General features: G+C 39.6%; 3 protein-coding genes across 3 annotated transcripts in view; 2 read left to right on the forward strand and 1 right to left on the reverse strand.

Moving 5' to 3' along the window:
• Positions 1–1,137, forward strand: part of LOC308520851 (uncharacterized protein) — a gene marked incomplete at both ends in the record, with an annotated part of 135,138 nt that extends 134,001 nt beyond the window's left edge. Inside the window, 1 exon segment of the mRNA XM_081093562.1 lies at positions 1,015–1,137. Coding sequence (XP_080949688.1) covers positions 1,015–1,137 — 123 coding nt within the window.
• A 5,062-nt stretch (positions 1,138–6,199) lies between these two features.
• Positions 6,200–20,320, reverse strand: CD164 (CD164 molecule). The gene is made up of 6 exons (XM_081093860.1): positions 20,065–20,320; positions 16,802–16,894; positions 15,352–15,426; positions 13,962–13,997; positions 10,324–10,362; positions 6,200–8,784 (listed from the first exon to the last, which is right to left on the reverse strand). Exons 1-6 carry the CDS (start codon positions 20,228–20,230, stop codon positions 8,618–8,620), a joined length of 576 nt encoding a protein of 191 aa, XP_080949986.1. The 5' UTR covers positions 20,231–20,320; the 3' UTR covers positions 6,200–8,617.
• Positions 20,081–27,532, forward strand: LOC308521051 (multiple myeloma tumor-associated protein 2 homolog). The gene is made up of 3 exons (XM_081093859.1): positions 20,081–20,834; positions 21,027–21,112; positions 25,850–27,532. Exon 3 carries the CDS (start codon positions 26,132–26,134, stop codon positions 26,834–26,836), a length of 705 nt encoding a protein of 234 aa, XP_080949985.1. The 5' UTR covers positions 20,081–20,834; positions 21,027–21,112; positions 25,850–26,131; the 3' UTR covers positions 26,837–27,532.
• The last annotated feature ends 4 nt before the right edge of the window (positions 27,533–27,536 follow it).

Genomic DNA, 27,536 nt, shown 5'->3' on the forward strand with positions numbered 1-27,536 from the left:
TTTTGAAGGTGTAATTCCATGGCTCATATCTAGTTATTGGACTAAATGTTTGTTGCAGTATTTCTAAAATGCAGCTAAGAGGCGATACACAGAGAGGGAAGAAACAGGTCAGGAACAAACCCAATTGAGACCCTTGACCAAGTAGGGCCACATTATTAATGCCCACCGTTTGCTTGACTCACCTATCTCTGTGGAGTCATCTCTGACCAAAATGTGAAACTCTACTATATGTCTGTTTCTGAGAAAGCCTTTTCCAAAAGGAAGCAACATTTAGTTGGTGTGTATGGGACCACAAGGGTTTTTAGGATGAACTCCATCCCCATTTCACTCCACAAAGCGTTTCTACCATGGAAGATCACAACTCTGTGGTTCAGAAAGCTGCAAAGTAAATGCATTAGTGGGGACCCACTATGTTGGAGAGATTTAGAAGGATGATGTGATGGTCTAAAGCTAATTGTGGGACATTATCCTACTGAACACATAAATCGTGATAATGAAGAAAGTGTCTTGTGGACCCCTGGCTTGTGTACAGTATAGAGACCCCATGCAAAAAGCCGAAGGTCCAGGAAAGGCAAAAAATTAGTTGGAACTTCTTCAAATCTATGTAAGGTCTGACTTCTTAAGCAAGGCTATGAGACAAGTCAGATAAAGACAGATGGAAAAGGAATTTATGCATGACTGGAATGTAAGAATACCAATGATTTTTTACAACAAACAAAAAAGCACTGCATTAACACAAATGATAAAATATTAAGGAATTTTTAGATTACTCCAAATATGGGCTATCTTTTCTTCCTTAGCAGGAAATGGCTTTCCATTGATGGATTCATTCTTCACCAGTTCTCTTTAAGACAAGTGGCAAAATATGTACAAGAAGGCACACTAAATGGCCTAATCCAGATCGGACAGTGATCTTGGTCTCATTAGTAACAGTGACTTTTAATGATGCTATAACACGAATTATTCATCATCTTCCTTAAAAGCTCCAATATCTATTTAATATTTATATTGCAGGTACCTACTAAACACAAAAGGATTGATGATGTCTTCCTACACAATGTGGCAGAAAATGTTCAACTTTCAGCTTTTCAAGTTCAAACAGCTCCATCCAGAATCCCATTTAGATCCAATTGGTAATCATAAATCCTTTTCCAACTTTTATTTCTATAAGCACTTAAATAAATGTGATTCTAAACTCCATTAACCCTTTGATCTAATATTTATTATCAGTGCTGTGAAGGTAGTGTAGAAGGGCTGACATGACTATACCTTGAATGTCCCAGGTGAAGTAGGATGTGGCCTTAGATTGTAAAACGTAAGCATTGGTTTGCATAACTACCATGTGGGGCTTGCCTCTGGCCACCCAGCAGCCTCTCCATCTGGGTTCCAGAAATACTGACTAGATGAAATAGCCAGGAGAGAGGGCATTTCTACTAAGCATTATCTACTAACAAGTGGAAAACTAAAACAGGTTAATCCAAATAAACTTCAAAGCACTCATTTCTGTTTGTTTCACTTAAGAACATCATTCTCCCTTAACAGGCTTTTTATTCTTCTACAAATGCCAAAACTCCCTTCAGTTTTATAAATTTATAATCCACATCTTTTTATTCAGACAAGAAAATCTATCTTGGGTAAAATAATAAATAACTAGATGAATGGAACAGAATAGACCAGAGAAACATATTTACATACATAAATTTATATGTGTGTGTGTGTGTATATGTATGTGTGTGTGTATATATATATATATATATATATATATATATATATATATATATTATATAATATATATGTGTAGCTTTTCATATTAAGAAGGTTGACTCTATCTGAAGTAGATTAAATCATCACCTTACACTATACACGAGTTTCAAATGGATTAAACATCTATATGCACATACACGTGCACATAGACATACACACAAATTTATTTCTGAAATATATAAAAAAAACAAACCAAAAGCCAAAGGAATATTGATGACTTTGATACCAAAGCTAAAAATTCAACAGGACAAGATATGGTGCCAGTTACCAATTTACAAACCTCTCAGCTCCAATTTCATCTTTGTCTGCTGCAAAATAATTAATATGGATCCTGTATTTCTTCTCTGCCAACTGGCAAAATGTTAAGCTTTGTCAGTAGAGGGTGCTGGAAGGATCCTGGAGGAGAAAGAAGGGTTTCTCTCCCAGGTTCTGGGGTCTCCTTTGGGCAGGCAGGCTTCTGCAGTGCACATGGCTTCTGCAATGCCCTGATCCAGTAAATTCCTATAATGGTTTTCTGACCTCATTGTTGAAGGGATAATTGGAACTTCCCCTTAAAGACTTGAAAGAAAGCTAGGGCAGTGGGCTCTATCACATCACATCTTAATTCACCACTTCGGCCTACGCAGAAAATAGATGGATCTTGGAAAATGACTAGGAACTACCAAGCCCACACCTTAACTAGGTAGTGATTCCAACTGTAATTGCTCTCTAGATGTGGTATCTTTACTGGGGCAAATGAATATGTCTCAGGCACTTGTTATGCAAATATAACAGCTTTTGCTCTACATCAAACTGCAAGGACCACAAGTTGTTTGCTTTACTCTACAAGGCCACTGTATACCTTTAAATTCTTCCCTGAAAGCTTTGTCAATTCTCCTACTCTTGTGATCATTATATTCCATAAAATATATTGGTTCACTCCATCAATAATGCTGATATCATGAGCAGAAAATAGTTAAGTACTTAGGTATAAGAACTAGAGGGTGAAAGATAAACCCTACAAAAATTCAGGGCCTTTAGCCTCATGAAAATTCTCTAGGGGTTCAATGGTTGAGAGAACATTAAAATATGCCCCTTCAAGATGAAAAACAAGTTGCTTCATCTCACTCCATGTATCATGAAAAAAAGCATGATGCTCAATAGGCCTTTTTGGATTTTGAAGGCAACATATACCGTATTTGAGTGTGATGCTTCAACCCACCTAGAAAAGTCATCCATAAGATTACTGATTTTTTGTTGTTAATCCTCACTCAAGGATAGTTTTCCATTGACTTTTAGAGAGTGGGAGGGGGAGAGACAGAGACAAACATAGATGTGAGAAACACATCGATTGGTTGCCTCCCACAGGCACCCCAACCATGGTCAGAGATCAAGCCTGCAACCGAGGTACATGCCCTTGACTAGAATCAAAACCTAGACCCTTCAGTCCTTGAGCTGCCACTCTATCCATTGAGCCAAACCAACCAGGGCAAGATTATCGATTCTGAGTGAGGACCAGAGTTAGAAAAGGCTCCATTGTGATTTTGAGTTTCAATACAATCTACCCTGCCATGTTCCTATGATCCAGCAATACTAAAGATATTAAAAAATGTCCTGACATATAGGAACACTGTACAAAGCCTCTGCCAAAGCGCCAGTAAGATAACAGGCTGACCCCTAAGATTCTGAGCAAACCTATGCACTCTTCTGAAGCTAACTACCTCCTTTTGTGCCTTGGTAGACAATGCCTAACCATGGCATACTGGGTGATCATGTAGCCTGAGCTTCCCATAATAACATGGGTGCTGTAGGACCCACCTAATTATAAACTTGAACATGCACAGATTGCTTTTCACTCCATAGGCATACGAAGTCATTCCTTCAACTATCATTTCTAAGGCTCTATCTCTCACAGCAGCAATCTATCATCAGTGGAAATGGTATACATTCAACTTAGCTTGCTGGGCAGGTCTGAAAGGTACAAGTGGCTTCCATTGAACATATGGCTCAAACTATTTCAACACCAACTCCTGTTGCCTCCTCTCTCTGGACTTGGGTGTTACTAACAATTAGCTAGCCAAGAAAGAAAAAAAGAGTCAAGCTTGATTGATGGATACGTCTGCATTTGTCAGTTCAAAGCATGATTGCATTTCTCATCCCAGCAACCTCAAGGGGTACTGGTTTGGAGGTCTTAGTTCCTAAGGGATTCTTTAACCAGGAGTACAACCAGGAGTCTACTGATATAAGATCTCAGTTGAGGTTGCCAGTTGGCTGTCTTGGGATTCTTATGTCACTAAACCAATAGGCAGTAAAAGGCATTACTCTACTGGCTGGAATGGTCAATCCTGAATACACAATGTGAGAAGACAGAGGACATCATTCAAATGCTGGAAGCAAAAATGTCAACCTAGAATTTTATATACAATAAAAATACCTTTCAACAAAGGACCTAAATAGACACCTTTCAAAAGAGGACATTCAGAAAGCCAAGAGACATATGAAAACATGCTCAAAGTCACTAATCATCCGAGAGATGCAAATCAAAACAACAATGAGGTACCATCTCACACCTATCTGACTGGCTATCATCAACAAATCAACAAACGACAAGTGCTGGAGAGGATGTGGAGAAAAAGGAACACTTGTGCACTGCTGGTGGGAATGCAGACTGGAGCAGCCACTATGGAAGACAGTATGGAGTTTCCTCAAAAAACTGAAAATGGAACTCCCATTTGACCCTGTGATCCCACTTCTAGGAATATATCCCAAGAAACTAGAAACAACAATCAGAAAGGATACATGCACCCCTATGTTCATAGCAGCACAATTTACCATAGCTAAGATTTGGAAACAGCCTAAGTGCCCATCAGTAGATGAATGGATTAGAAAACTGTGGTACATCTACACAATGGAATACTATGCTGCTCTAAAAAGGAAGGAACTCTTACCATTTGCAACGGCATGGATGGAACTGGAGAGCATTATGCTAAGTGAAATAAGCCAGTCAATGAAGGAAAAATACCACATGATCTCACTCATTCATGGATAATAGAGACCATTATAAACTTTTGAACAATAATAGATACAGAGGCAGAGCTGCCTCAAACAGATTGTCAAACTGCAGCGGGAAGGCCGGGGAGGGTTGGGGGGCAGGAGGTAGGGGGGGTAAGAGGTCAACCAAAGGACTTGTATGCATGCATATAAGCATAACCAATGGACATAAGACACTGGGGGATAGGGGAGGCTAGGGGACTGTCTAGGGCGGGGGGAAAAAATGGACACATATGTAATACCCTTTGTATTACTTTAAGCAATAAAATAAATAAATAAAAAGGGGGAAAAATAAATAAATAAAAATACCTTTCAAAAAACTAAGGCAGACACACAAAAACTGAGTTAATCAACAATATCTGTACCATCATAACTAAAAATATTAAAGGTTAAAGGACAATCTTTAGGAAGAAGGTAAATACCAGTAGCAAATTAATGGAGAGCACAGGAAATAGTAATTACATGATTGCCAAGTACACAGGACTTTTTATCATCTAAAAAAACTATCTTGAGTCCTAGCTGGCTTGGCTCAGTGGATAGAGCATCAGCCTGCGGACTGAAGGGTTCCAGGTTCGATTCCGGCCAAGGGCACATGCCTGGGTTGCAGGCTTGATCCCAAGTAGGGGGCGTGCAGGAGGCAGCTGATCAATGATTCTCTCATCACTGATGTTTCTATCTCTCTCTCCTTCTTCCTTCCTCTCTGAAATCAATAAAAAAATATTTTTTAAAAAAAACTATTTTGAACCCCTTTTTTATCAAAATAATAATTTGTCTCTAGCAACATTTCAGGGTATCTTCAAGCTTGGCAGAGTTTTATATTCACCAAACTTAAGCATATATAAGATTAATATGAAACCAAAAGTTCATACTTTCTATAGCAAAATTATTAAATCCAATCTTCTGGTCTTTAGATATATAAGGGAGTATTATCTAAGTCCAAATTCTGGGATGTAATATAGAATATAATCTTGGCCATAACACGGACCAAAAGTACCCAACTTCACGTACTAGCCATGTGGCTTGATACTAGATATTTATACAAAGTACTCTAAACAGAAGCCCAATTTTACTCTACATGCAATTTAAACTTAACGGCAGTTACAAGCTTTTAGTTTTATAACAACAAATGGCAGTTTCATAAATTTGTTACTTGGTAGAGCTAAGTGGATGATGTCTACTGATTTGTGGAAGATCAATTTGCACATCACTCCACAGGCATACAAAGTCATCCCTACAACTATCATTTCTAAGGCTCTGTTCTCCACTAATGAATACAGAGTTTAGTTACTACCTGGCTGGTCTTGGGGAGCAATAGAAATTGAGTAGACACCCATCTTCAAACAAAGTGATAATGTAAATTCACTAGCATTAACTGTCATAATCAAAAAGCAAACACACACTTCAGTTCATTAAAAAGAACAAATTAATTCAATAAACATGTAGATTTATTTTCAATCAGTTTGGTACATGATACAGATTGGTTTTGTAGTTTTTCATGAACTAAAATAGAAATTTCTAAATACAGCAGTGTCTGCCTGTACAACAAATATTTTAAGATAAAATAAGGTATTTTGATAGAACTACATCTGCATGAAATAATCAGATGAAAAATCTGAAAAGGTTTCTATATACCTTCTGGATTAAAAAACCCAAAAATTATTAATGACTCCAGATACTAAACTGCTAAAGGAGGGGAAAAGGCTGTGAGTTCTGTTCTAAGAGCTCTTCTTGCAAAATCTAGTTTCAAGTGATATGATTTTGTTGTTAAGAGCAGTATTCAAAATTACCGGAGAGGCTTCATCAGCTACATTTTCACAAAAATTGCTGTATGTGTTGACATTAATGTGTGCCAAGGTATTCATATCTAGGTAAATATCTGTAGCCAACTTTTGCCACTTTGGGAAGAATGGAAATTCTACATACTTTCAAATAATTTTGCATCTTATAGTACTCACTAGAAACTAACAGCTATGGCACCATAAATACAATTTTTGTGAGGTACCTAGAATATTACTAATGAAAACAAAAATGTGAGGTAAACCTACCTTTTCCCAAAAACCTTTGAAGCCAGAGATTTTAAACAATTAAGGCACTTGAAAACATTAGGTGTACGTACAAATGTGCAAGTAAAACAAACTTTAGCTGTACCAGTAAGTAACTAAGAAATAAGTAAATCTTCATTTAAGAACCTTTAACGTAATTATTTAAATGTAAGGAATTTTGGCTTATGAAATGGACCTAAGCAACTTGTCGTTTCCTACCATAAAATATTGAAAACCAAAGGTTAAACTCAGCCACTATAGGCTAAAGAAACTAAAACAAAACTTTAATGACCTAAAAAAGCAAAAGGATATTTTAACCTAATTTAAGCCTCTGAACTAATCCAATGTGTCAAAGGCAGGAGGGAGACGTATCCCTCTAAAACCAAAAAAACAAAACACAAACCTAGTGCTTTCTAAGAAACGAAAGAAATAAAAATATGCATGCTCACTATACTATAGGAATTGAAACTGAGAAGTATGGGAGAGAAGGAGAAAGGAAAAAAGAAAGCTCAACCTGTTTATCCAGGGCAATCATTAAAAATGTACAGTAATCTGATCAACCAAAAATCCTTCAGATTTCCTGAAATTACACTGGTCACACTTGCTGTCTCAAAACTTAAAATGGAAACAAACAAAAAAAAACAACCTAAAATGTTTCTCATTTAAAGAGTTCATAAATGATTCTAAAATAACTGATTATTTCCTTCTTGCCTCATGAAAGAAGTTACGTTGGCCTGATGACAATTCTTTTGAGATACAACAGTGTTAGAATACTTTTTTGAAGTACAAAGAAAAATATAATTATATCCGTTTTAGGCTCTATTATATTTTTAACAGCCACAAAGAAATACGTTGGGAGGTTCACTATAAGACTTTCAACTTTGTGTAACATTCTTTAGCTTAATTTACTCAGGTCTAAACTAAAGTAGGTTAACTTTTCAAATACTAACAGTATGGTATCTAAAAGCAGTTTACTACTGCTGACATCAACAGTTACATCCTCAGATCAACCTTCTACCTTCCTCAATGGGAACAAATCACAAGCATTTTAAGTTACAGTCTACCTTTCAGTCTGTCTTTTAAGGCACTGTTCTTCATTTTCTCAATAATATAAGGTGCTTTATAAGTATTAACAATAACCTGCTATACTTTAATGGTTTGTATCCTTTCCATTCATTTGTTTAAATCTGGAATGTAAATCCCTGTGTGGCATCTTATTTCTAATGTAGAAAAAATAATTGTTATCAAGCACAAAATTTTATTCTAAGGATACAGTTTTCTATATGGATATTAAACTTTAAATTTATTCCATTTTTTAAATGATAGCCAAAACGCCACCTGATTGATGCTCATTTGGCACATTCTTCTCAATTCTGGTCACTAAACTACATCCTGAGTTAGGATAAAATAATGCAGCTTTCAGGCTTTAAAATGACTAAATTTCACTGCCAAGAGTCATGAGGTTGTCTGCGCAGGACAATGTTTTCCATCACTTACAGAGTTACATTTGGCATGTCAAGAAAAGAGAACATAATCCCACAGCAGCAGCCATTTAAAATAAAAGAAGACAGCCACAAGGATTCATGCAGAATATTTTAAATATTCCTGTTGAGCAAAATGATTTGATTTTTCTCCCAAGCACGATGCTCCAAAATATCCTATATGCATCCTTTGAAAATTTAAAGATCCTGGAATAGCGTCTTCCATTTGGGACATCTTGAAATATAATATTTTGGTTTCAATGAGTTACACGCCAGTCCTTGTTAATCTAATGGGTCTGTTTACAGAGTGTGGTAGTTTCGTTCTTTTGATTTGCAGAATTTATAGAGAAAGAAAATTACAGCCTGCACACCTAAGACAAGGACAATTCCTCCTATGAAACTGGCTGCATCAAAGGTAGACTTTCGCGTAGGTTGTGAAGTTGGACTTAAAGTAGTATTAGTTGAACCTGTTAAATAAGATAGAAGAAATAAGTCTCATGAGCCTCTATCATAATTCCAAGACCTACCTGAATTTCTATTTTGCAATGTGTTAAATTCTATAAAATATTTTCTCTTAAGTCTTTACAACTAGAACTTATATCTAATTGAGGAAGAAATTTATCATTCCCCCTTCGTTCCATCTGGTTATATCAAGTGGTTTTGGCTCTGTATATACAACTTCAAATATGAAAATGACAGAAAAAGACTGTCCTGATATATAAATTATATCCTGGAACATGTGAAGCACTTTTAAAATTTGCAATTGCTTGCCCGGCCTGTGTAGTTGTGTTTGAGTGTCAACCTATGAACCAGCTCGTCACGGGTTTGATTCCTGGTCTGGGCACACATGCCCAGGTTGCTGACTTGATTCCCAGTAGAGGGCATATAGGAGGCAGCCAATCAATTATTCTCTCTCTTCATTGATGTTTCTCTCTCTCTCTCTCTCTCTCTCTCTCTCCCTTCCTCTCTGAAATCAATAAAAATATTTTTTTTCAAAAAATTTGCAATTTCTTCAAGCTATACCTAATTGTTAGAGTAAATATTAATATTTGTGTTTAAAATTCACATAACTTTTAAAAATACATATTTTTATTGACTTCAGAGAGGAAGGGAGAGAAGAGAGAGATAGAAACATCAATGATGAGAGAGAGAGAGAATCACTAATCAGCTGCCTCCTGCATGCCCCACACTGGGGATCAAGCTTGCAACCCAGGCATGTGCCCTGATCAGAAATCAAACCGTGACCTTCTGGTTCATAAGTCAAAGCTCAGTCACTGAGCCATGCCGGCTGAGCCTCAAATAACTTTATAATTTTACTAAACATGTAAGGAAAATTTAAAAATTTGGTTACAATTTTTCAAATTACAAAAATAATCTTAAGTATATGCAATTTATAATTCCATAAGCAAATGTATCTTATCTTACTCTGCATATTTTACAATATGAGAAAGTTATTACCAAGTCATGAGGGAAAAAAGTCACAAAAATTTGAATTCCTTTTCAAGGAGTAAAATGTTTCAAATGGAGAACCACTCACTTTAATAAAAAGCAATTTCATATTTAAAATAAATTCTACTTTTTTCTTAAATATCAAATAAATACTGGTTCTGGTGGCTGTATATAATAAGTCAACCAGCTTGAAAATTAATTACAACTATTCTGTATTCTTCTTGTGAAGACAGAATAGCTTCATTGAAACTGAAATAAAGGTAGTGTAAGAATGAAGCCAAAAGAATAACCTACAAGTTGTACTAAAAGGGTTTTGGAAAAACATTATTTAATTCTAGCATGTCATGCCAACTGTGATTACACATTAAAAAACTAGAGAAGGACTCTTAGCAAATCTATCATTATTGATTTAACAGCCTACTATGTTGTCCTCTATAAGAGATGAGTTTCATGCATACCATTCATGAGTAAAACTGGAAAATGATGGCAGAAACAGTAAAAGGCAACAGTATACATACATCCTGCTTCACTGTTAGTTTAAAAAAAACCTCAATTACCTGGTGTAGCAGTTGTAGAAGGCATAGTTGTGGTTTTAGCTGGAATGTAAACAAAATGTATTAGAAACTTAAATTTCTAAACTTCCTAGTTATCTAGAGTCTACCTTTTTAAAATTATGCCACTAACTTCAACATGCTTTCAATTATTTAGAAAATAAAGGCCAAATTTCAGTTAATGGTTCACTAACATCTACACATCCAGAATACTAGCTTTTAAATGTATTTTATAACATTAAGAGATGTCATAAAATTGTATCCATGTTATTAAAATCTATATGTAAAATGTATGTATACAACTGGATCAAGTTTGCAAAAAGACATACAGAAGGGCAAAAATCAGTGTTTAGGTGAAGGAACTATCAGTTCTTTATAAATAATATTTCTTCTAAGACAAAAACTATTAACTTCAAAAGTCAAGGTAAAAAACAAGTACAACTCAGCATTTCTTACATGGGTATCAAGATTTGCTTCTTCATTTCAGGGGGGTGGCAAACTTTTCTTAAAGGGGCAGAAAGTAAATATTTTAGGCCTTGTGCACTGTGTAGTGCAAAAGCAGCCAAAGACAACATGCAAATGAATGGGCATGGTTGTAGTTCAATAAAACTTTATTTATAAGAGCAGGTGCCCTGAGGCCACGGCTCCCCCAATTTAGATTAGAAGAGCCCAAGGAAAGCTCTAGTCTACACACTATATGAGCTCAAATAATTATCTGATGATGCCTCTAAAGAAATGTACATTCATGGGAAGAATTAGATTGAATGTAACATTTTAGGAACTAAAGCACAATATTAAAAGACTTCTGTTAGTGTTGATACTACTGATGGATATTAATATGTTAACGCTGATGGCTATTTTTATACACATGCATATTCTTTTTCTCTCACCACTGTCCACATTTTACCCACCCTGCTCTTGGTTGGACAGTTAGGTCACCTTTCATTTCTTACAGCGAAATATTTGATCTCATCTCCAATAGGACTGATTCCTATACAGAATTCCCAGCAGATTAGAGGGTATGATTATTTTAAGACGTATAATCCCTTCAAAGTTTTTGTTGCTTATACATTCTGTGTAACTGCAAAAAATGTACTTTACAAATTAAACATATCAAATTTTTTTTTAATCTTAAAACTCTATTACTAATTTTGTCTGAACATTGACACATTTTTGCTTTTGACCAAAGCATTACATTAACAAAATTTTCAAAATTAGGCACTACTTAGTGAATATACCTCCACTGTCCTAGTGTATGTTCCTTTCATTCAAAAAAATAATTCATAGATTATAAAAGCTGTTATTGGTGATAGAAAATACAGTAAAGAAATTTAAGTAATCCCATCACTCTGAGAAGCATGTTTTTTTCCTGCCAGCCATTTCTCTAGGCATGTATGCAACAAATAAATAAATTATACTTAATATAGTTTGTCTTTCACTGAATATATTATGAACATTTTCCATTATATTTCTGGCATAATTTAGTCACTTTATTATAAGATGTTATTTATAAATATAATTATACTGTTTGGACTGGCAGAAGACTATTATAATTAACACCACTGAACACTTTTCTACATAAATCAGATTTTCTTTGCATTAATAGTCCCTTATTTTCTAACTTGCTCTCTTCAGCAGTAGCCACTGAAAAAATGGAATAAAAGTTTGTTTTCAACCATTAATTGCCACTTGATACATTTTCTGCAAGAATACATCAAGACTCATGGGGAAGAAATTAAAAGTGGACTCACAATGATTTGGGGGAAATAATTTCCTCCTCTCTCCTTCTGCTCACATCCCACCTTCTGGAAATGAGTTTTCTCAACATCTATTTTCATCAACCTTTAATTCCTTCCTAGTCAATGACTTCTAATGGGTGCTAATGGTTTAAAAGGACACCACTGTGTGCTCTCCAAAATAAAGTTTCACCGCATTTGCAGATTTCAATGGCGTATTTCCAATGTAGCCGTAATTCAAGCTACCAACATGGTCTCACGGAATGTGCAGTTGGAAACAGCTGTGCACAACTGGCTAGCAAAACCTGGTGAAAGCTAGCTCATCACTGCCTAAGTCTTTTAAAATGAGCTCTTGTCCTTGTTACAGTATTGGACCATTTTTTCCTCTGAAAAACTACACCTAAATCACACATGCAGTTAGTTTCTTGGACACACTTCTCTGGGCTTTCTTCTCTTCCCATCTCCACTCAGTCTCCTCTCCAGCCTTCTCCCCATGACTTAGACTTATTATTCCCAAGAATTTGGTCCTCAAACCCTATTCTCCTCCCTAAAAACTACTTCAGTGACTTTACTGCCTACACTGATTCACTTATCTGTACTAATTTTAGCTAAGAGCTCTCCCATCACCTCGCTCATCAAGTCCTAGGCCTTCTACTTCCTGAGTTCCATACATCTGCAACTCTTCCTCTCCTGGTTCTCTAGAATTACTGCCACAGGTTATCTAATCTCCGTGTTCACTCCTACCTTCTTCTCATTTGCTCTCCATATTGTAAGAAAAATCATTTTATTAAAATGCAAGTCTCATCACATGACCTATTTTGCTTCAAATCTATCAGCAAGGCATACAAAGGCACTTCCCAATCTGGCTCTTGACTTGCTGACTATCTAGTTTCACTCTTCCTCACCTTGTCCTGGACACTCCAAATGCAATTCCCTGACCTCAATATATTCTTTCACATCTCCTTCACATGTGCTGACCTCTCTGCTCCACTTGGGAAATTCTCCACATATCTTACCAGGGTAATATCAACACTTGGTCAGTCAGCATACTCAGGAGGCTGTTATCATAAATGCCATGATACTCAATACACACAACTTCCCTTACAAATCCCTGAACACACTGTGCTTACTTACCTCACCTCTTCACAGTTCCTACAACAGACCAAATGCTATCTTACTTCTGTCTCCGTATCCCTATCATCTAGTCTAGTACTGGTACTGGAGTAGATGCTTTTAAATTATTTACTCTTCCTATCAAATTGCTGAAGATTTTTAAAAGGAAGGCATTAGCTAATGCTATAGAGTATGGTGAAAAACTTTCACGTTGATGAAAATGAAAAGCAATCAGTTTTGATACGTCTTAAAATAACCACTTAGGAATGCTATTTGAATCACTTCTGTCAGAGATGACAGCAAATATTTCCCTTTAAGGTATTCCAACCTATTTAACCAAGAGCACGATGTGTAAAGTGTATACAACAAAGGGACATAATTCAAACCTGTAGGTACATGTTATCCAGTTTCATAAGTTTATGTATTTAGATATACACATAGAAAAGACTGGAAGAACGTAACCATTTTTTTTTTTTAAAACTTAACCACTTTTAAAACATTTTGGTTTGCCTTTGGATGATGGGAATTATAGTGAATTTTAATTTCCTTTAGGCTTTTGTATTTCTGAGGATTTCCACAAAAAGCAGTTTGCAGACTCGATGTACAAAACTATGGGAAATCCACTCAGATTCAATAAATGTGAAACACCAAAGCTATGTGTCATTGTCTACTAAATATGTCTAATTTTTTAAGTCATACTAACAACTTTTAGGTTTTTACTAAAATGTTATCAAGAGAGCTTAAAAATCCTAAAAGAAGGAAAAAGGAGAAAAACAGTCAATTATCTTGTATTACCTGTAGAATTGGTTGGCAACGGAGAGGCGGTGGGCACTATTTAAAAAACAAACATATTAAGTCAAAACTTTCTAAAATATCACGACACTATTTCCTAACCTGCAGTCATTTGAGTACCACTTTACAATTTTTATATTTTAGTACCACCTGTGAAGGAAGACTGACAGTGAAGTACCACACTCCCCTTCTTTAGAAATAGGAGCAGCAATTTTTAGTAACACTTCCCTCCCCACAGCAGACATTTCTCAATCTCTCCTGCAGCTAGGTAGCCATGTGTAACTTCTAAGAAGCCTATGTAAAGCAGATATGGGCTTCTCTTTCCCTTCCTCTTCCTGCTAGCAGAATAACCAATTATGTGGCCGAAACATGAGAACTCGCCTTGTAGAGTAAGGTCAAAGCCATTTTTGAGGAATGACAATAAAAGCCTAGAAGGAGCCTGGGTCACTAATGGTTTTAAGAGCTGCTAGCGAGCCAACTTCCTTTACACGAGAGCAGAGTAAACCTATTTCTCAAACCACTGTAAATTGATAAATCATCAAATAAGTAATGTCTCTTAAAATGTTTTACTTAATCTTGTTTCTAAGCAATATTAATCACAAAATCACGTCTGATATAGTTATTAGTTTTTCCTAACACATTTAAATAACTATTAATGTTTGTTTATTTACCACCGAAACCATGTTACTACACTCTATATAGGGTATAACTATTCTCATACTAATAAAATTCTTAGTTAGAAAGTTCAAGTTGGGATGGGGGAGATGGGAAAGCTCCTACCAAAATTAAACAAAGGTAGTCTTTCAAGGTTATTGACACTCTTCAGAAAAACCTTTTACTTAATTTAATTATTACCTATGCACCAAATTAGAAATTTGACTTTCCTATTAATTTATAGTCTTGCTAGAAAAATCCACTGTTCCAGCTAGGAATTTTAACTAATTCCTGAGTAAAGGTTAAAGAGTAATCAAGTTCCTCAAATTAAAGCACAAAAAAATGAATGAATACAGAGAAGATTCATTTAACCACAGCATAAACTATGCTGGTCATGATGACATTCACCAGTACCATAAGCAAGGAAGTGCCAGAACAAGACTGCCCAGGCCTGTAAAATCCAAATAAAGAGAGGGTCTAAACTGCAATGAATTTCTGGAAGAGTGAAAATAACAATAATAATAATGGAAGAGGCATCTGTACATACAGCATTCCACAGTATAACCAAATCACTAAACCAAGCTTCAAAACACTGTCCTTTGAGCAATCAATATAAATGCCATTCATACTGAAATTTCTAACAAGATTAGAACTACGATAATGCTTCAAACCAAATACTGACATTAGGCTTTCTGGAGTAATGATCTTCCTCGCCCTAGCAGCTAATGTGAATACTTACCAGAACAGGAATCTGTACTATTCACCACCTGGCAACCAGTAACTGTTGAATTTTGTGAGCAGTAGCTTCTACCTGCTATGGAAGAAAAACAACAACAACAACAACAAAAAGTTAAACAACACCAATCACTCACTTTTATTATCTCTAACTTTGTTACTCAGCTCTAGAATAGCTTCCAAAAATCGAACTCAAGTTTATCCACAGACCAACAAAATACTGTTACTCTTTTCCCCATTGTTTTAGCAATATTATACAGGATCTCCCCAAATATTATCCTCTTAAAACCCATATGAACATACTGAACAGACAGATAAACTTAGATCTTAGGATTGTGGTATGACTAGTGCACAAGGCAGGCTGCTAGAATCCACAGGAGGGTGAGTCAGTAGGGAGAAGTGCTCAGGATCTAATAAAGGCTCAGTAAACAGGGAGGTGCCCTACAGGCAGCAGGAAGTTCTCTGATGCAGATCTCTGCGTTAGTCTTCCACACTTTCCAAAACCAATTCCTGGATGGGAGACTTATAGCAAGAGTAAGCAGTGCTTTCCCCAACATATCCTACAGAAGGGCATTCTATCGCCAAAACTTGCCAACTCTGCCATACATGAGGGGTAGGGATAAACTTTTAAATTCCATTTTATCATCTAAAAAAAAAAAAGTGACTCCGCTACAAGAGTTAACTTAACCTCCAATTGACCCAATACCCTAATTTTAAAAGAGTCTCTTAAACTGTTAGTGATGTAATGTTAAATTTTTCAGTGAAGAATAAAGAAGCTTAACAGGTAGCTTTGACTTTTTCTTTATATGTAAAAAAATTGTTATACTGATAAAAAAAACAAAAACACAAGCACCTTACATTAAGAAAACAGTAATTTATGCTATAATCCCATGGTTCTAACAAAAACCTAACTGGCATTTCAAAGTATCTCCATCTAATTCTTTCTCTCTCAAATTAAAGCTAACTTAACAAAAGCACAGGAAAGAACCAACTCTTCCCTCGTCATTCTTCTCTTCTATCAAGTTTATAAGGTCTCTCTATAGTTCATCCAGCAGAACACACTGAGGATAAATGTCTCAAACATTTTTCTGGGGAAGTTTCCAGGAGAACATTTCACAACTTTCTTTCACAGCTAATTTCAGTATATCCTACACAATGGTCTATATTATAGACTCTATAATCTCTCTTCCTTTAAAACTTTTGAGCCTTAATTACCAAGTCTAAGGAATTAAGGGGGGAAGTGGGTGGTGGGAGACAAGAAGAGATTTTAGAGGGAAGTGTTAAGCAATTGGCACTGTAAAGGAAAAGTATTTGATTTATAAAAAAATAGTATATACTATAGTAAACATTCTATGTAACTTTTGAATGTTCAAGAATATTCTGTTGTATATTTTAAAATGTTGCAACAAAAGTTCTGCGTGCTCAAAAAATGAAACAATCCAAACGTTTCTTACCTTCTTTACATTCCATCCAAAAGCAGGAAATATTAGCAATATCATTGCTAGCATTAACACAGGAGACACAGCTGTTGTGCTTTCCACAGATTTCTGGGGTGGGGAGGAATGCATGAAATCAATTAATTGGCAACTCATTTTGAATTTGTATTACTTATCTTTTTTTAAACAGTAGGCATTATATACAGTACCACACTTACTAACTCAGAGAAATGGTAAAACTTTATAGCCTATCAACAGATAAAAGAGTAACAAACTGGGATGTTATTCTATCATTAAAAAGGGGAAATCCTGTTATACTCTACAACATGGATGGTCCTGAAGACATTATGGTAAGTAAAATTAGCAAGTCACAGAGGGACTTATACTGCATGATTCCACTTATAGGAAGTATCTAAAGTAGTCAAATTCAGAAGCAGAAAGTAGAATGGTGGTTGCCAGGAGCTGGAAGGAGGGGAAATGAGTATAAAGTTTCATGCAAGATGAAAAGTTCTAGAGATCTTCTGTACACCACTGTGCTCATAGTCAATACTGCACAATGCCCTTAAAAATTTGTTCAGAGGGTAGGTCTCATGTGACTTTTTTTTTAACCACACGCAAAAAAAAACCTTTATAAACTGGTTTACGAAGAAATTCCAATAATTTCAAATGACTTAGGAAGCCAGAGTTAACTCAAGAGAAAGGGGGAAAAACACTCAGTACTACTTCATGATACCTATCTAAACAACCTTCCTTTACATGGCAACTCTTTCACAGACACCCAGGATTTCTTGATGCATTTTGAAGCATCCTTAAAAAATACAAATATTGGAAAAAAGACTATTATAAGGTCAACAATACAGACAGGAAATTACTGCCCCAAAACATCAGAAGAGACACTAAAATTTTTAACAGTAATAAAGATGTATTACAGGTTGAACCCAAGATTTGATGATGCCCATTCTGAAAAACCTCAGAGATTTGTAATTCACAAATGATCCACTCTTTCCACGGTCCTCCATAACTGGAGGATAAGAGAACACATTTGGAGGGAGCTGCATTCATGTACATGTAATATAACTAGTTAGCAAGGTCTTTTTCAATAATTTAAGCCAAATGGCCCAGAAACCAGACTTCAAAGAAGACTAATTACAATTCAATGTCTGGACAAACAAATGGACTATAGAACTGGACTCCATCCATTTCCTAGAAGCTAGATGCCTCCAAAAAACATTCTCCTTTGCTTTCTCTGTACCTCAAAAAGCAACCCTGTACAGCACAGAAGTATCGCATGTCAACATTTCACCATCAGTAGGACCAGAGACTAGGACACATATATGATGTGTGTGTGGGGGGGGGGGGGTGGGGGGGAGAGTGTCGGGTCGTCAGTTTTTCAGGTTTGTTTACAGGTGAAAAATGTTACTTGTTTAAAATCTTTTGTGCTGGATGATGAATGTTTGGGTAGCAGAGCGAATGATATTTATAATGAACTAAACTTGCTATCTTTCAAACTGCAGCCTATCCAACTACTACTTACAGGAAACACAAATTACCGCCTTTGCACTCATTTAAATCACACAAAGGCAATTAACTTCATATTTCCAAGCTTGTCTTTAAAAATCAAAAAGCACAACAAAACTACAATTCTGAGAGAAAACTGCCAAATAATCAGGACAAAAATGTGTTTTGCTCTATCCCCTTAAAAATTGTGCGGTTAGAACTTGTACTGCAATTTACTTTCATTTAAAATTTTTTTTAACGTTTTCATTGATTTAAGACAGAGGAAGGGTGAGAGAAACACCCATCTGCTGCCATCTGTGTGCCCTCTACTGGGGATGGCGCCCCCAACCCAGGCATATGCCCTGATCGGGAATCGAACGGACCTTTCCTTGGACCTTTTCTCTCCGTGCCTAAGGAGGACGCTCAACCAACTGAGCCACACCACCAGGTCTGAACATTTTAAAACGTTACATCTTTCTGACTCTAACAAACAATATTAAGTTTATTATATATTTTACTAAGCTTTTATAAAATACAAAAACTAGGGAAGACGTTGTAAAACAATATGATCAACCTGAAGAAGAAAAAATAAGATAAAAACCAGCCCGGCTGGTATGGCTCCGTGGTTGAGCAACGACCCAAGGACCAGTAGGTCCGGGTTCTGTCCCCGGTCATGCCCGGGTTGCAGGCTTGCTCCCCAACAGGGGGCACACAGGAGGCAGGCAGCCGATTGATGATGTTTCTCAGAGATGTTTCTCTCTCTTCCTCTCTCTCTCCTCTCGCTTCCTAGCTCTCTAAAAATCAATTTTAAAAGACACATTTAAAAACCAGCAGTTCTTCAGTCAAAATACCCAATGTTTAACTAGAATAACCAATCGCACCAGACGGCAGTTTTATACACCTAGTGTGCCTCCCCGCCTCCTCTCACAGTCCCCTTCCCCTTTCTGCATGGCCACACACTGCCGATTCCTCCTTAGGGATTCCGTGTGCGCCTCCGCCGGCGGGCCGCAGAGCTTAACAAAAGGTGTGCTCTCGGCTGGATTCTGGGAACACGACAGACCCGGTTCCAACCCCAACTTCACAATCGGCTAAACGTACGGTCCCGGCAGAGTTTCTCTCTCTCTACTTCTAGGTTTCACCATCTACCTTCTAGTTTAGCTTCGGGGACTTATGCCAGGTTCTGGGTGCACGCATGGGTAACTTTGCGACGTTTTCACCCGGCACGGGGTGTACAGTTTTAATTCATTTAATACTCAAACCTCAGATAAATCCCGTGCCTATCCGCCAGATTATCTTAATTAAATCTCTGGCTAAACTCTGAGACACCAGCGAAAGTTAATGTCTTCAGTTTCCCTTTCCCGCTTTGGCCAACTTCCGGAGAAGCCTGCTGGCGGGGAGACGACCCGGCGGACAAACGACTCACCCGCCTCGGGCAAGGAGCTCGGTCTCCTCGGCCCAGAACCAACCCCGCCGCCGCCGAGGGGGGAAGCCCCGTCCCCTCTCCTGCGCCCACGCGAGGCTGGAGCCACTTTCATCAAACACCGCGGACTGGGACGCGGGTCAGGAACTGTGTTAGGGCCCGACCGCCCCTTCCCACCGGGGCGCTTCCCCACCCGGCCACCCCGGCCCCCTGGCCCCCCGCGCCGGCCCCGGCTGGACTCGGACGGACCGCCATGTTGCAGGAGCGCGGATCGCCCTGGCCCCGCGCACACCACCGGCAGGAAAGCAGCTCGGCCGCGCGGGAGGGCGAGCGAGAGTCGGAAGCCGAGGGGACCGTCACCCACCTGGTACGACAGTGGTGAGCGGCGCGACGGTCGGCGGCGTCGTGACTGTGTGGTTGGGGGGCACTGAAGTCACGTTCGGGGCCAGGGTGGAGTTCTGAGCCGCGGTCAGCACACACAGCGCGGCCAGGCAGGCGGCGGCCCAGAGCAGGCGGGAGAGTCCCGACATCGCGACTCCGCGCTGGGGTTGCGGCGACAGCTGCAGCGCAAGACGCTCGCCGACTCCCTCTGTCTCCAGCGGCGCCGGCTCCCAGACTCCGCTCCCCGGCGGGAGCGCGCGGGGGTCACGTGCAGGGGGCGGGCGGGGGCGGTGGCGGGGAACGGGCGATACCAAGTGGAATCCTCGGAGGGGGGGGCAGAGACATCGAGAAGAAACCGAGGGAGGCTGTCCCTCAAAGAGACTATACTATAACCAAAACACTGGAAAGACACCGGAAACTATTTTCTTTGCCCTAAGAGTGCCATACAGGACGCAACTGGGCTTTTCCTGTTACTGCAATAAGAAAACCTCCCCCCCCGGCTTGGATGGAACAACCTACATGACGTGGCGTACGGCGTCCTCCGGAGCGACCCGCGAGGCCGTAATTCCGCGGCCTCACGTGACGTCAGGGCCCCGCCTCGCGACCCGAGTCCCGCCGGGCCGGAAGTTGATTCGTTGCTGAGCGCTCAGAGCCTGTGCTAGAATTAAGTTTGTGGGGTGCTTCCGCGTTCCCAAGGTCTTGCATATGTACTTAGTAGGACCCGTGCTTTTTACCGTGGAAATCGACTTTCCCGTAAGTCACCCCGTGTTGGGACTCCCGGGGGAAAGGGAGGCCAAGTGGTTAAGGCTTCTGCTCCGGCGCCCACGTAGCGTGCGCCGCCGAAACACCCAAGCGGTCTCCTGCCTTGCAGCCCGAGCCGCCCACCGTCTGCCTTTCACACCTCCCCAACCTGATCTTTCCGAATTTCTTGCTATTTCCCTCCAGCGGTAGCAGCAGCCAGTCCGTGCCACCGACACAGTCCAAAAGTCGAAGACGATCTGAGTAGGAAATCCCTCTGGTGCGTTTTAAAGGTGAGTAAACAGATTCGTAAAAGTCACCTGACCAAGACACTGTTTGGCGTCCGGGTTTGATTTCGAAATGCCTGTCACTGCTTGGGCTTTTCGTAATGGTGAGCGCCATCTGATGCCCAGTCTCGCAGAAACATTCAGTGCAGCCATGCTTACATCAACGGTAAAAAATGGATTGTAAAAGCTAAGTATTTAATGTCGTCTGTTTTCGGCTTTTTGTATTTGTCACGTAATCTTAATTGTGCACATCTAGCCTAATAAAATAACACACGAACAGTAATTACTTCTGTGAGATCAGCTTTGTTATGAAAGCACCAAAAAAAGATGACTGCATCGCGCTGTTCAACAATACCTTCCAGGCCAAAAGTTGTCGGGAAAGGATTTGTCCTGGGACGTGCAGTTTGGACCGTTAGCAGCAGAGCTTGATGGAGAAGATATGTCCACCGTCTTCGGGTTGACGGGGGCTCTTTTGTAGAATGAGTTTGGAGCAGAAAGATAAAAGTTGTTTTTAAATTTACACTGGCCACAGATAAGAGGGGGGCGGGAAAAGGTGAAGTGAGAAAATTCCGGGATAGGTGAATAGTCCGTAAGGAAGAAGTATTTGAAAGTTCATGTGTAAGCAAGATGCCAACGAAGTGGATTCCAAGTTTCAACTTAAATTCAGGAAGGTGAGCAGTATATTGTGGCTGTTAACGGGTTAATTGCCCATGTCTCTTCTACCCTCAGGCCCGCTGTCATTTAATTTAGGACTTACCATTTTTCTCTTGTCGGCGCTTTATCTTTTCTGGCCTCGATTTGAAAGCTTTTATAACTCCCTAGGTTCCAATCATTGGGGTCCTTCTGGAGCCTGATGACTATGGACATACACAAAAAGACTACACTAGTTGGAGATTTGCTCAGATATAAATAAGAAACTGATGATTTTCGACTGATCCAACCTATGATCCAAGTAGGAGAGTGCAGCCAAGTAACATAAATGAGGTCCCATCATCAGCCTTCAGTGAAAAGTCTGCTCTGCTCTTCTCTCAGGATACCTCTCACATAGTATTTATTTAGCTCCTGACTGACACTTAGACCAAATGAAGGCACTAGTCAACTTTTTTTTAAAGGTTAAAAATATAATAAAAGTTCTGTTTTCTTCTCATACCCCAGTGGGTTATTTTGTTTATGCCCTAGGATGGACACACCTCACTGCGGAGGCCATTGTTTTACAATTTGTCCTCTAGGTGTTCCACTCTAGTCCTCAGATTTTTGTTAGTTCTTTTAAGGGGACATTTCACTCTCTTTTAAGACTAGAAACACATCATTTTATTTTATTTTATTTTATTTTATTTTACGTGGCACCTGTTCAGCTAGATCAAGGAAGACATCCAAAGTCATTTTCTGCATTCCAGAGCAAGGGCTGGCATCTATAATACAGTTTTAACAACATGTATTAAACTTTGTGTAATATTTAAATGTTTTGACCAAATTAGAGAAGGATAGTAATAAATCAAAGATTAGTAGTGAGCTAAAACTGTGTGTTCATATTATGAGTATTAACACCGTGATTAGGCTTGGTATCATATTAGAGATCTCTCATTAGGGGGCACTTCACTTTGTATACTTCGATAACTGTTCCAGGGTTTCAGAGGAGAGCATTACACTTTAGAGCAGTTGTTGTCAGTCTTGGCTGAACTGGAACCATGTGGGGAGTTTTGAAAAATACTGATGTCTGGGTACTGATTTAATTAGTTTGGAATATTGCCTGGTCATTAGAGGTTTTAAGAGCTCCCTAGGTGTTTCTAATCTACAGCTTAGGTTGAAAGCCATTGCTCTACTCTAGCTTCTCAAAGTGTGGTTCACGAATATCATTTATACCACCTACAAATTTCTTAGAAATGCAAAATCTCAGCCTCACCTCAGTCCTCCTGAGTCAAAATTTGCATGTTAACGAGATCCATATGTACATGTGTACACCTGTGAAAGTTTAAGACTGCCTTACACTATCACTGTGGAGAACTATTATAATTCTACCTCCTAAATTGCTACATTTCTTAATAGTGAATATTCTACAGAACTACATCAAGTAAGACATGTAACGTTTTTGAGCCTTTGGTTTTTTGTGTGTTTTAGAAATGTAAAGTCGGGGTATGAGCAGCACAGGACTCCTGGATGAGTGGGAGTCGCGGAGCCCAGCCTCGGTTCTCTAGGCTGGCACCTCAGATTGCACTTATTTTTATTTCTATTCCACTTCAAGCTCTGGGTCTGCTAGAGCTTTTCCCATGCTATCTCTTAGTCCTTTAGGAAACAGAAGAAAGCCCTCTTTCTAACTCATTTCTTAGGAACAACCCCCCAGGTTCAAGCTAAACTACACCCCAGGCAGCTTTCTGGTAACCTGCATTAGTTACTACTTCCCCTGTGCCCAGGCAGCCAGTGTGCGCCTCCCAATCCTGTCTTGTTGAGCTGATTTTCACCCAAAATACACCCAGATGGACATTCTGGTTATTAAAATATTCACGGGGTTTGTATTGACTGGGAAAGAGCACTGCCCTGTGGAGCCCGTGTCCCAGTCCCTCCCCAAAGCCCCAGACTGCATGCTGCCTCTCCAGCCCTGGAGGGCTCGCCTCCCACCCAGCCAGGAGCAGCAGGACCCTGTCCGGGCCTCCAGTCTCTGTCCCTTCTAATTGATCAGTGTTTTCATAACTCCCTGCTGCTTTAATAAAAACCAAAGTTTCTTATCATCTTTCCTCATTCTTTCTTTTCTCTTGTCACACTTAAGTGTTTTACTTTTACCTTTCTTCCACATACCAGCATGCCAGTCTCTCATATATCTGTGTCTTCAATACATCCCAGTGGTGCTTAACGTATGGTCTCCAGACCAGTAGCATCAGCAACACCTGGAACCTGTTAAAAATGCATAGTTTTCTGCCCAGTCCAGGTCCACTGAATCAGAAACTGGGATGAGACCCAGGAATTTGTGTTTTGAGAGGCTCAAGCATTTCTGGTACACACTAAAGTAAAAGAACCTAATGATTTACGATTTACATTTTCAAAGCCCCCTATCAAATACCAAACTTTGTAATTTATGTTGTACATGTTACTATTGAGTTTGCAACAAATATTTTATATGTTATATAAAACTTATTTGAGATATGGACTGAATAGATTTGCCAGTTTTAAGTTGTGATTCCATTTGGGGAAGGGTAGTGAATAGTATAGTTAATATAGTACTAGTTTAAAATGAGTTTCCATACAGGAGAGAGTATCACCAGGTGTAATAGAGAGCAATTTTAATTTTGAGGATAGATTAACTCAGTCAATTGAAAATTAACATGGTGTTAATGAGAATGAGTAATACTGAACATAACAGGGACTTGATGTTTCTCTGTCTGTGGCAGCTTGACTGGTTTTTGTGGGTTGATATTCCAGAAAAGAAACTATTTTTTATTCAATATCTGCTCTGTCAAGCATCATGAGAAGTATCTTCACATATTATCTCAATCCACAGACCACTGTGAGATAGTAGTACCTCCATTTAACTAATGAAATTGAAGCCCCAAAGCAAATAATAGTATTGTTATTGATTTTATAAATGTACACAGAATCACTAAAGTGATTAGAGCTAGAAAGAAGCCAACACCTTTTTTACTTCTCTGTTCCTTTTACGAATGAGGAAAGTGAAAGGTAAAGTGATTTGACCAGCCATTGCTAGATAGCTGGGACTAAACAAACATTCCTTATTTAAAATACATATAGAGTATGGGATCCTGAGGTTACCACACTATTCATTAGTTAACAAATAATGGCACTGTTTGTAGTTGGGGCAAACAAATTCTTTAGATAGAATTTTAAAAGTTTATCTCCTATCTCCCAAAATAAGAAAAATGTCCAGATACCACACTCTTGTTATTAATATGGCTTAGTGTAAGATACAGTCTATGGACTTGGCTCTGCCATATCAGCCATTAGGGTAAGGTCATATAACTAACATTTTGAATAATCATTAAAATGGCTTTGCTCTCCTATCCGTAGGCTTGGAAAAGTCAAATTCTTTCTGTTTAATCAAAGTCTTTCAATTTGGTTAAATCAAAGTGTTATATTTGCAGTTAATAGGGATAAGCTTTGACTCCTTTGTAACAATCAGTTTCTCCAAACGTGTTTAAACATACAGATCATTCTAATACATGTTATATTCTGATAGAGAAGTATTACTTTGTGTGTACCTTTAAGTGGGGTAATAAGGACCACTGCCTATACAGATCAGTAAAGCTTCTATACAGCCTGAAAATGGAAAGGGAGAGGCAGCAAAAGGACTCCGAATGTGCCATTCTATAGAAAGTTTGCAGCATTTACATTGCAGCTACACTGATCTATAAAGGGAGCTGAAATCAGTTTCTTACGTCCATGCAGATAATCCAATTCTTTCACATAAAATACTTTTGAAAAAAAATTTTTTAATATATTTTATTGATTTTCTACAGAGAGGAAGGGAGAGAGACAGAGTCAGAAACATCAATGAGAGAGAAACATTGATCAGCCGCCTCCTGCACATCCCTCACTGGGGATGTGCCCGCAACCCAGGTACATGCCCTTGACTGGAATCGAACCTGGGACCCTTCAGTCCGCAGGCCGACGCTCTATCCACTGAGCCAAACCGGTTTCGGCTCACATAAAATACTTAATGTCTTAATATATGGGTTCATTGCCAGTAAGAATTATTGTTTGTTAATGCATGATTGATGCTTTTGTTTTAACCAGGATCTCTTCAAAGCATCAGTTTCATCCATCCAGTGCCTCACTAGTTGGTGGGAGTCCCTTTGAGCAGTCCCCAGTGTGACCACAGGAACCCATCCACAGGCCCAGAGAGGATCTGGAGGCTTCATTCAAACAGCCTGAGTTCTCAGCTTGGCTGAAACTCAGACTAGAGGAAGAGGAGATAGCTCCTCCTCAGTGATTCCAAAATCTGGCTGTTAATCAGAGTCATTGAGGAGCCTTTAAAAATACAAGTTCCAGACCGGAGGCCAAGGGGCCGCCAGCACCATGTTCGGCTCCAGCCGAGGTGGCGTGCGCGGGGGACAGGACCAGTTCAGCTGGGAGGATGTGAAGACCGACAAGCAGAGGGAGAACTACCTGGGCAACTCGCTGATGGCCCCGGTGGGCCGCTGGCAGAAGGGCCGCGACCTCACCTGGTACGCCAAGGGCCGGGCGGAGGGCGCGGGGGTGAGCCGAGAGCAGGAGCTGGCAGCCGTGAGGCAGGCGGAGCAGGAGGCGCTCATGGCGGCACTGGGCTACAAGAATGTGCGGAAGCAGCCCACTGGCCTGAGCAAGGAGGACTTTGTGGAGATCTGCAAGCGTGAAGGTGGTGACCCTGAGGAGAAGGGGGTGGACCGGCTCCTGGGCCTGGGGAGCTCCAGCGGTTCTGCAGGCCGAGTGGCCTTGTCCCGAGAAGACAAGGAGGCGGCCAAGCTGGGGCTGCCAGTGTTCACGCACCACGGCGTGGACAGCAGTCGACCCGGGGCCTCCCCAGCTCGGAAGAAGCCCAGGCAAGAGGAGAAGGTGGAGCAGGGTCCCCAGAGTCACAAGAAGAGCAAGAAAGAGAAGAAGAAAAAGAAGAAGCACAAGAAAGAGAAGAAGAGAGAAAAGGAGCACAGAACCTCACTGTCCTCGGCTTCGGCCAGGGCCCACCATCGCAAGCACGATTCCAACTCCTCCCCCAAGAAGAGGAGAGGGCATGACAGTGACTGAGGTCCAGCCACCAGGACCTGCCCATCCCAGGCAGGCCCCGTCCTCAGTGAAGCCTTTGAGCATGTGCCCTGCCAGGCCCAGGCAACTGTAGGGCAGGCTAGTGGGGGCCCTACCAGACCCCTGTAAGCAGACAAGGTGTCCAGGTGAGGCCTCACCCTCAGATGGCCCCAGGCCCACCAGAGGACACACACCTGTCCAGGAGGTCCACCTGCCTCAAGCTCCAAGTACTGTTACTTCTGTTTTTCCTTGTGTTGACTCACCCTTTGTACTTAAGCAAACTTATTTTAAGCTGAAAATAAAAAATACAAGTTCCTGAAGGTTATACACTGGTAATTAATTTATTGAGCATATATTTATTGAGCACTTAGAGTGTAACAGTTCCTATCTAGGTCCTGTATACAATTGAGTGATTCCTTGAATCCTCAAACAACTTTATGTGGTAGATACTACTGTTTTGAGATGAGGAAATAGACACACAGTGGAGTTGTTGCCCGAGCATTTGCAGCTAGGGAATGGCAGAGCTAGGTCTCAAACTCAGGCTGTCTGCCTCTAAAACACACATCCTTCTGGGTCAGTTGAGAATGTGACAGCATACTTTATCTCTATTTCAGATCTTAGTATACAACTTTTTGTTATATTGCACTGGTTTGTGTGTGTGTGTGTGTGTGTTTTAATATATTTTTATTGATTTTAGAGAAAG

The sequence above is a fragment of the Myotis nattereri genome (genome assembly GCF_964212035.1).
Source record: "Myotis nattereri genome assembly, chromosome: 6".
In the NCBI taxonomy this organism is placed as follows: Eukaryota; Metazoa; Chordata; class Mammalia; order Chiroptera; family Vespertilionidae; genus Myotis; species Myotis nattereri.

Bases quoted from the DNA above. Each gene is read 5' to 3' on its own strand.
- CD164 (XM_081093860.1), bottom strand. From the start codon at position 20,230: ATGTCGGGACTCTCCCGCCTGCTCTGGGCCGCCGCCTGCCTGGCCGCG. The intron at 16,895-20,064 runs GTGGGTGACGGT...TCCCCACCCCAG, and splicing joins GCTCACCACTGTCGTACCAG to AAATCTGTGGAAAGCACAAC. The intron at 13,998-15,351 runs GTAAGTATTCAC...TTTTTTAAATAG, and splicing joins TAGTACAGATTCCTGTTCTG to TGCCCACCGCCTCTCCGTTG.
- LOC308521051 (XM_081093859.1), top strand. From the start codon at position 26,132: ATGTTCGGCTCCAGCCGAGGTGGCGTGCGCGGGGGACAGGACCAGTTC.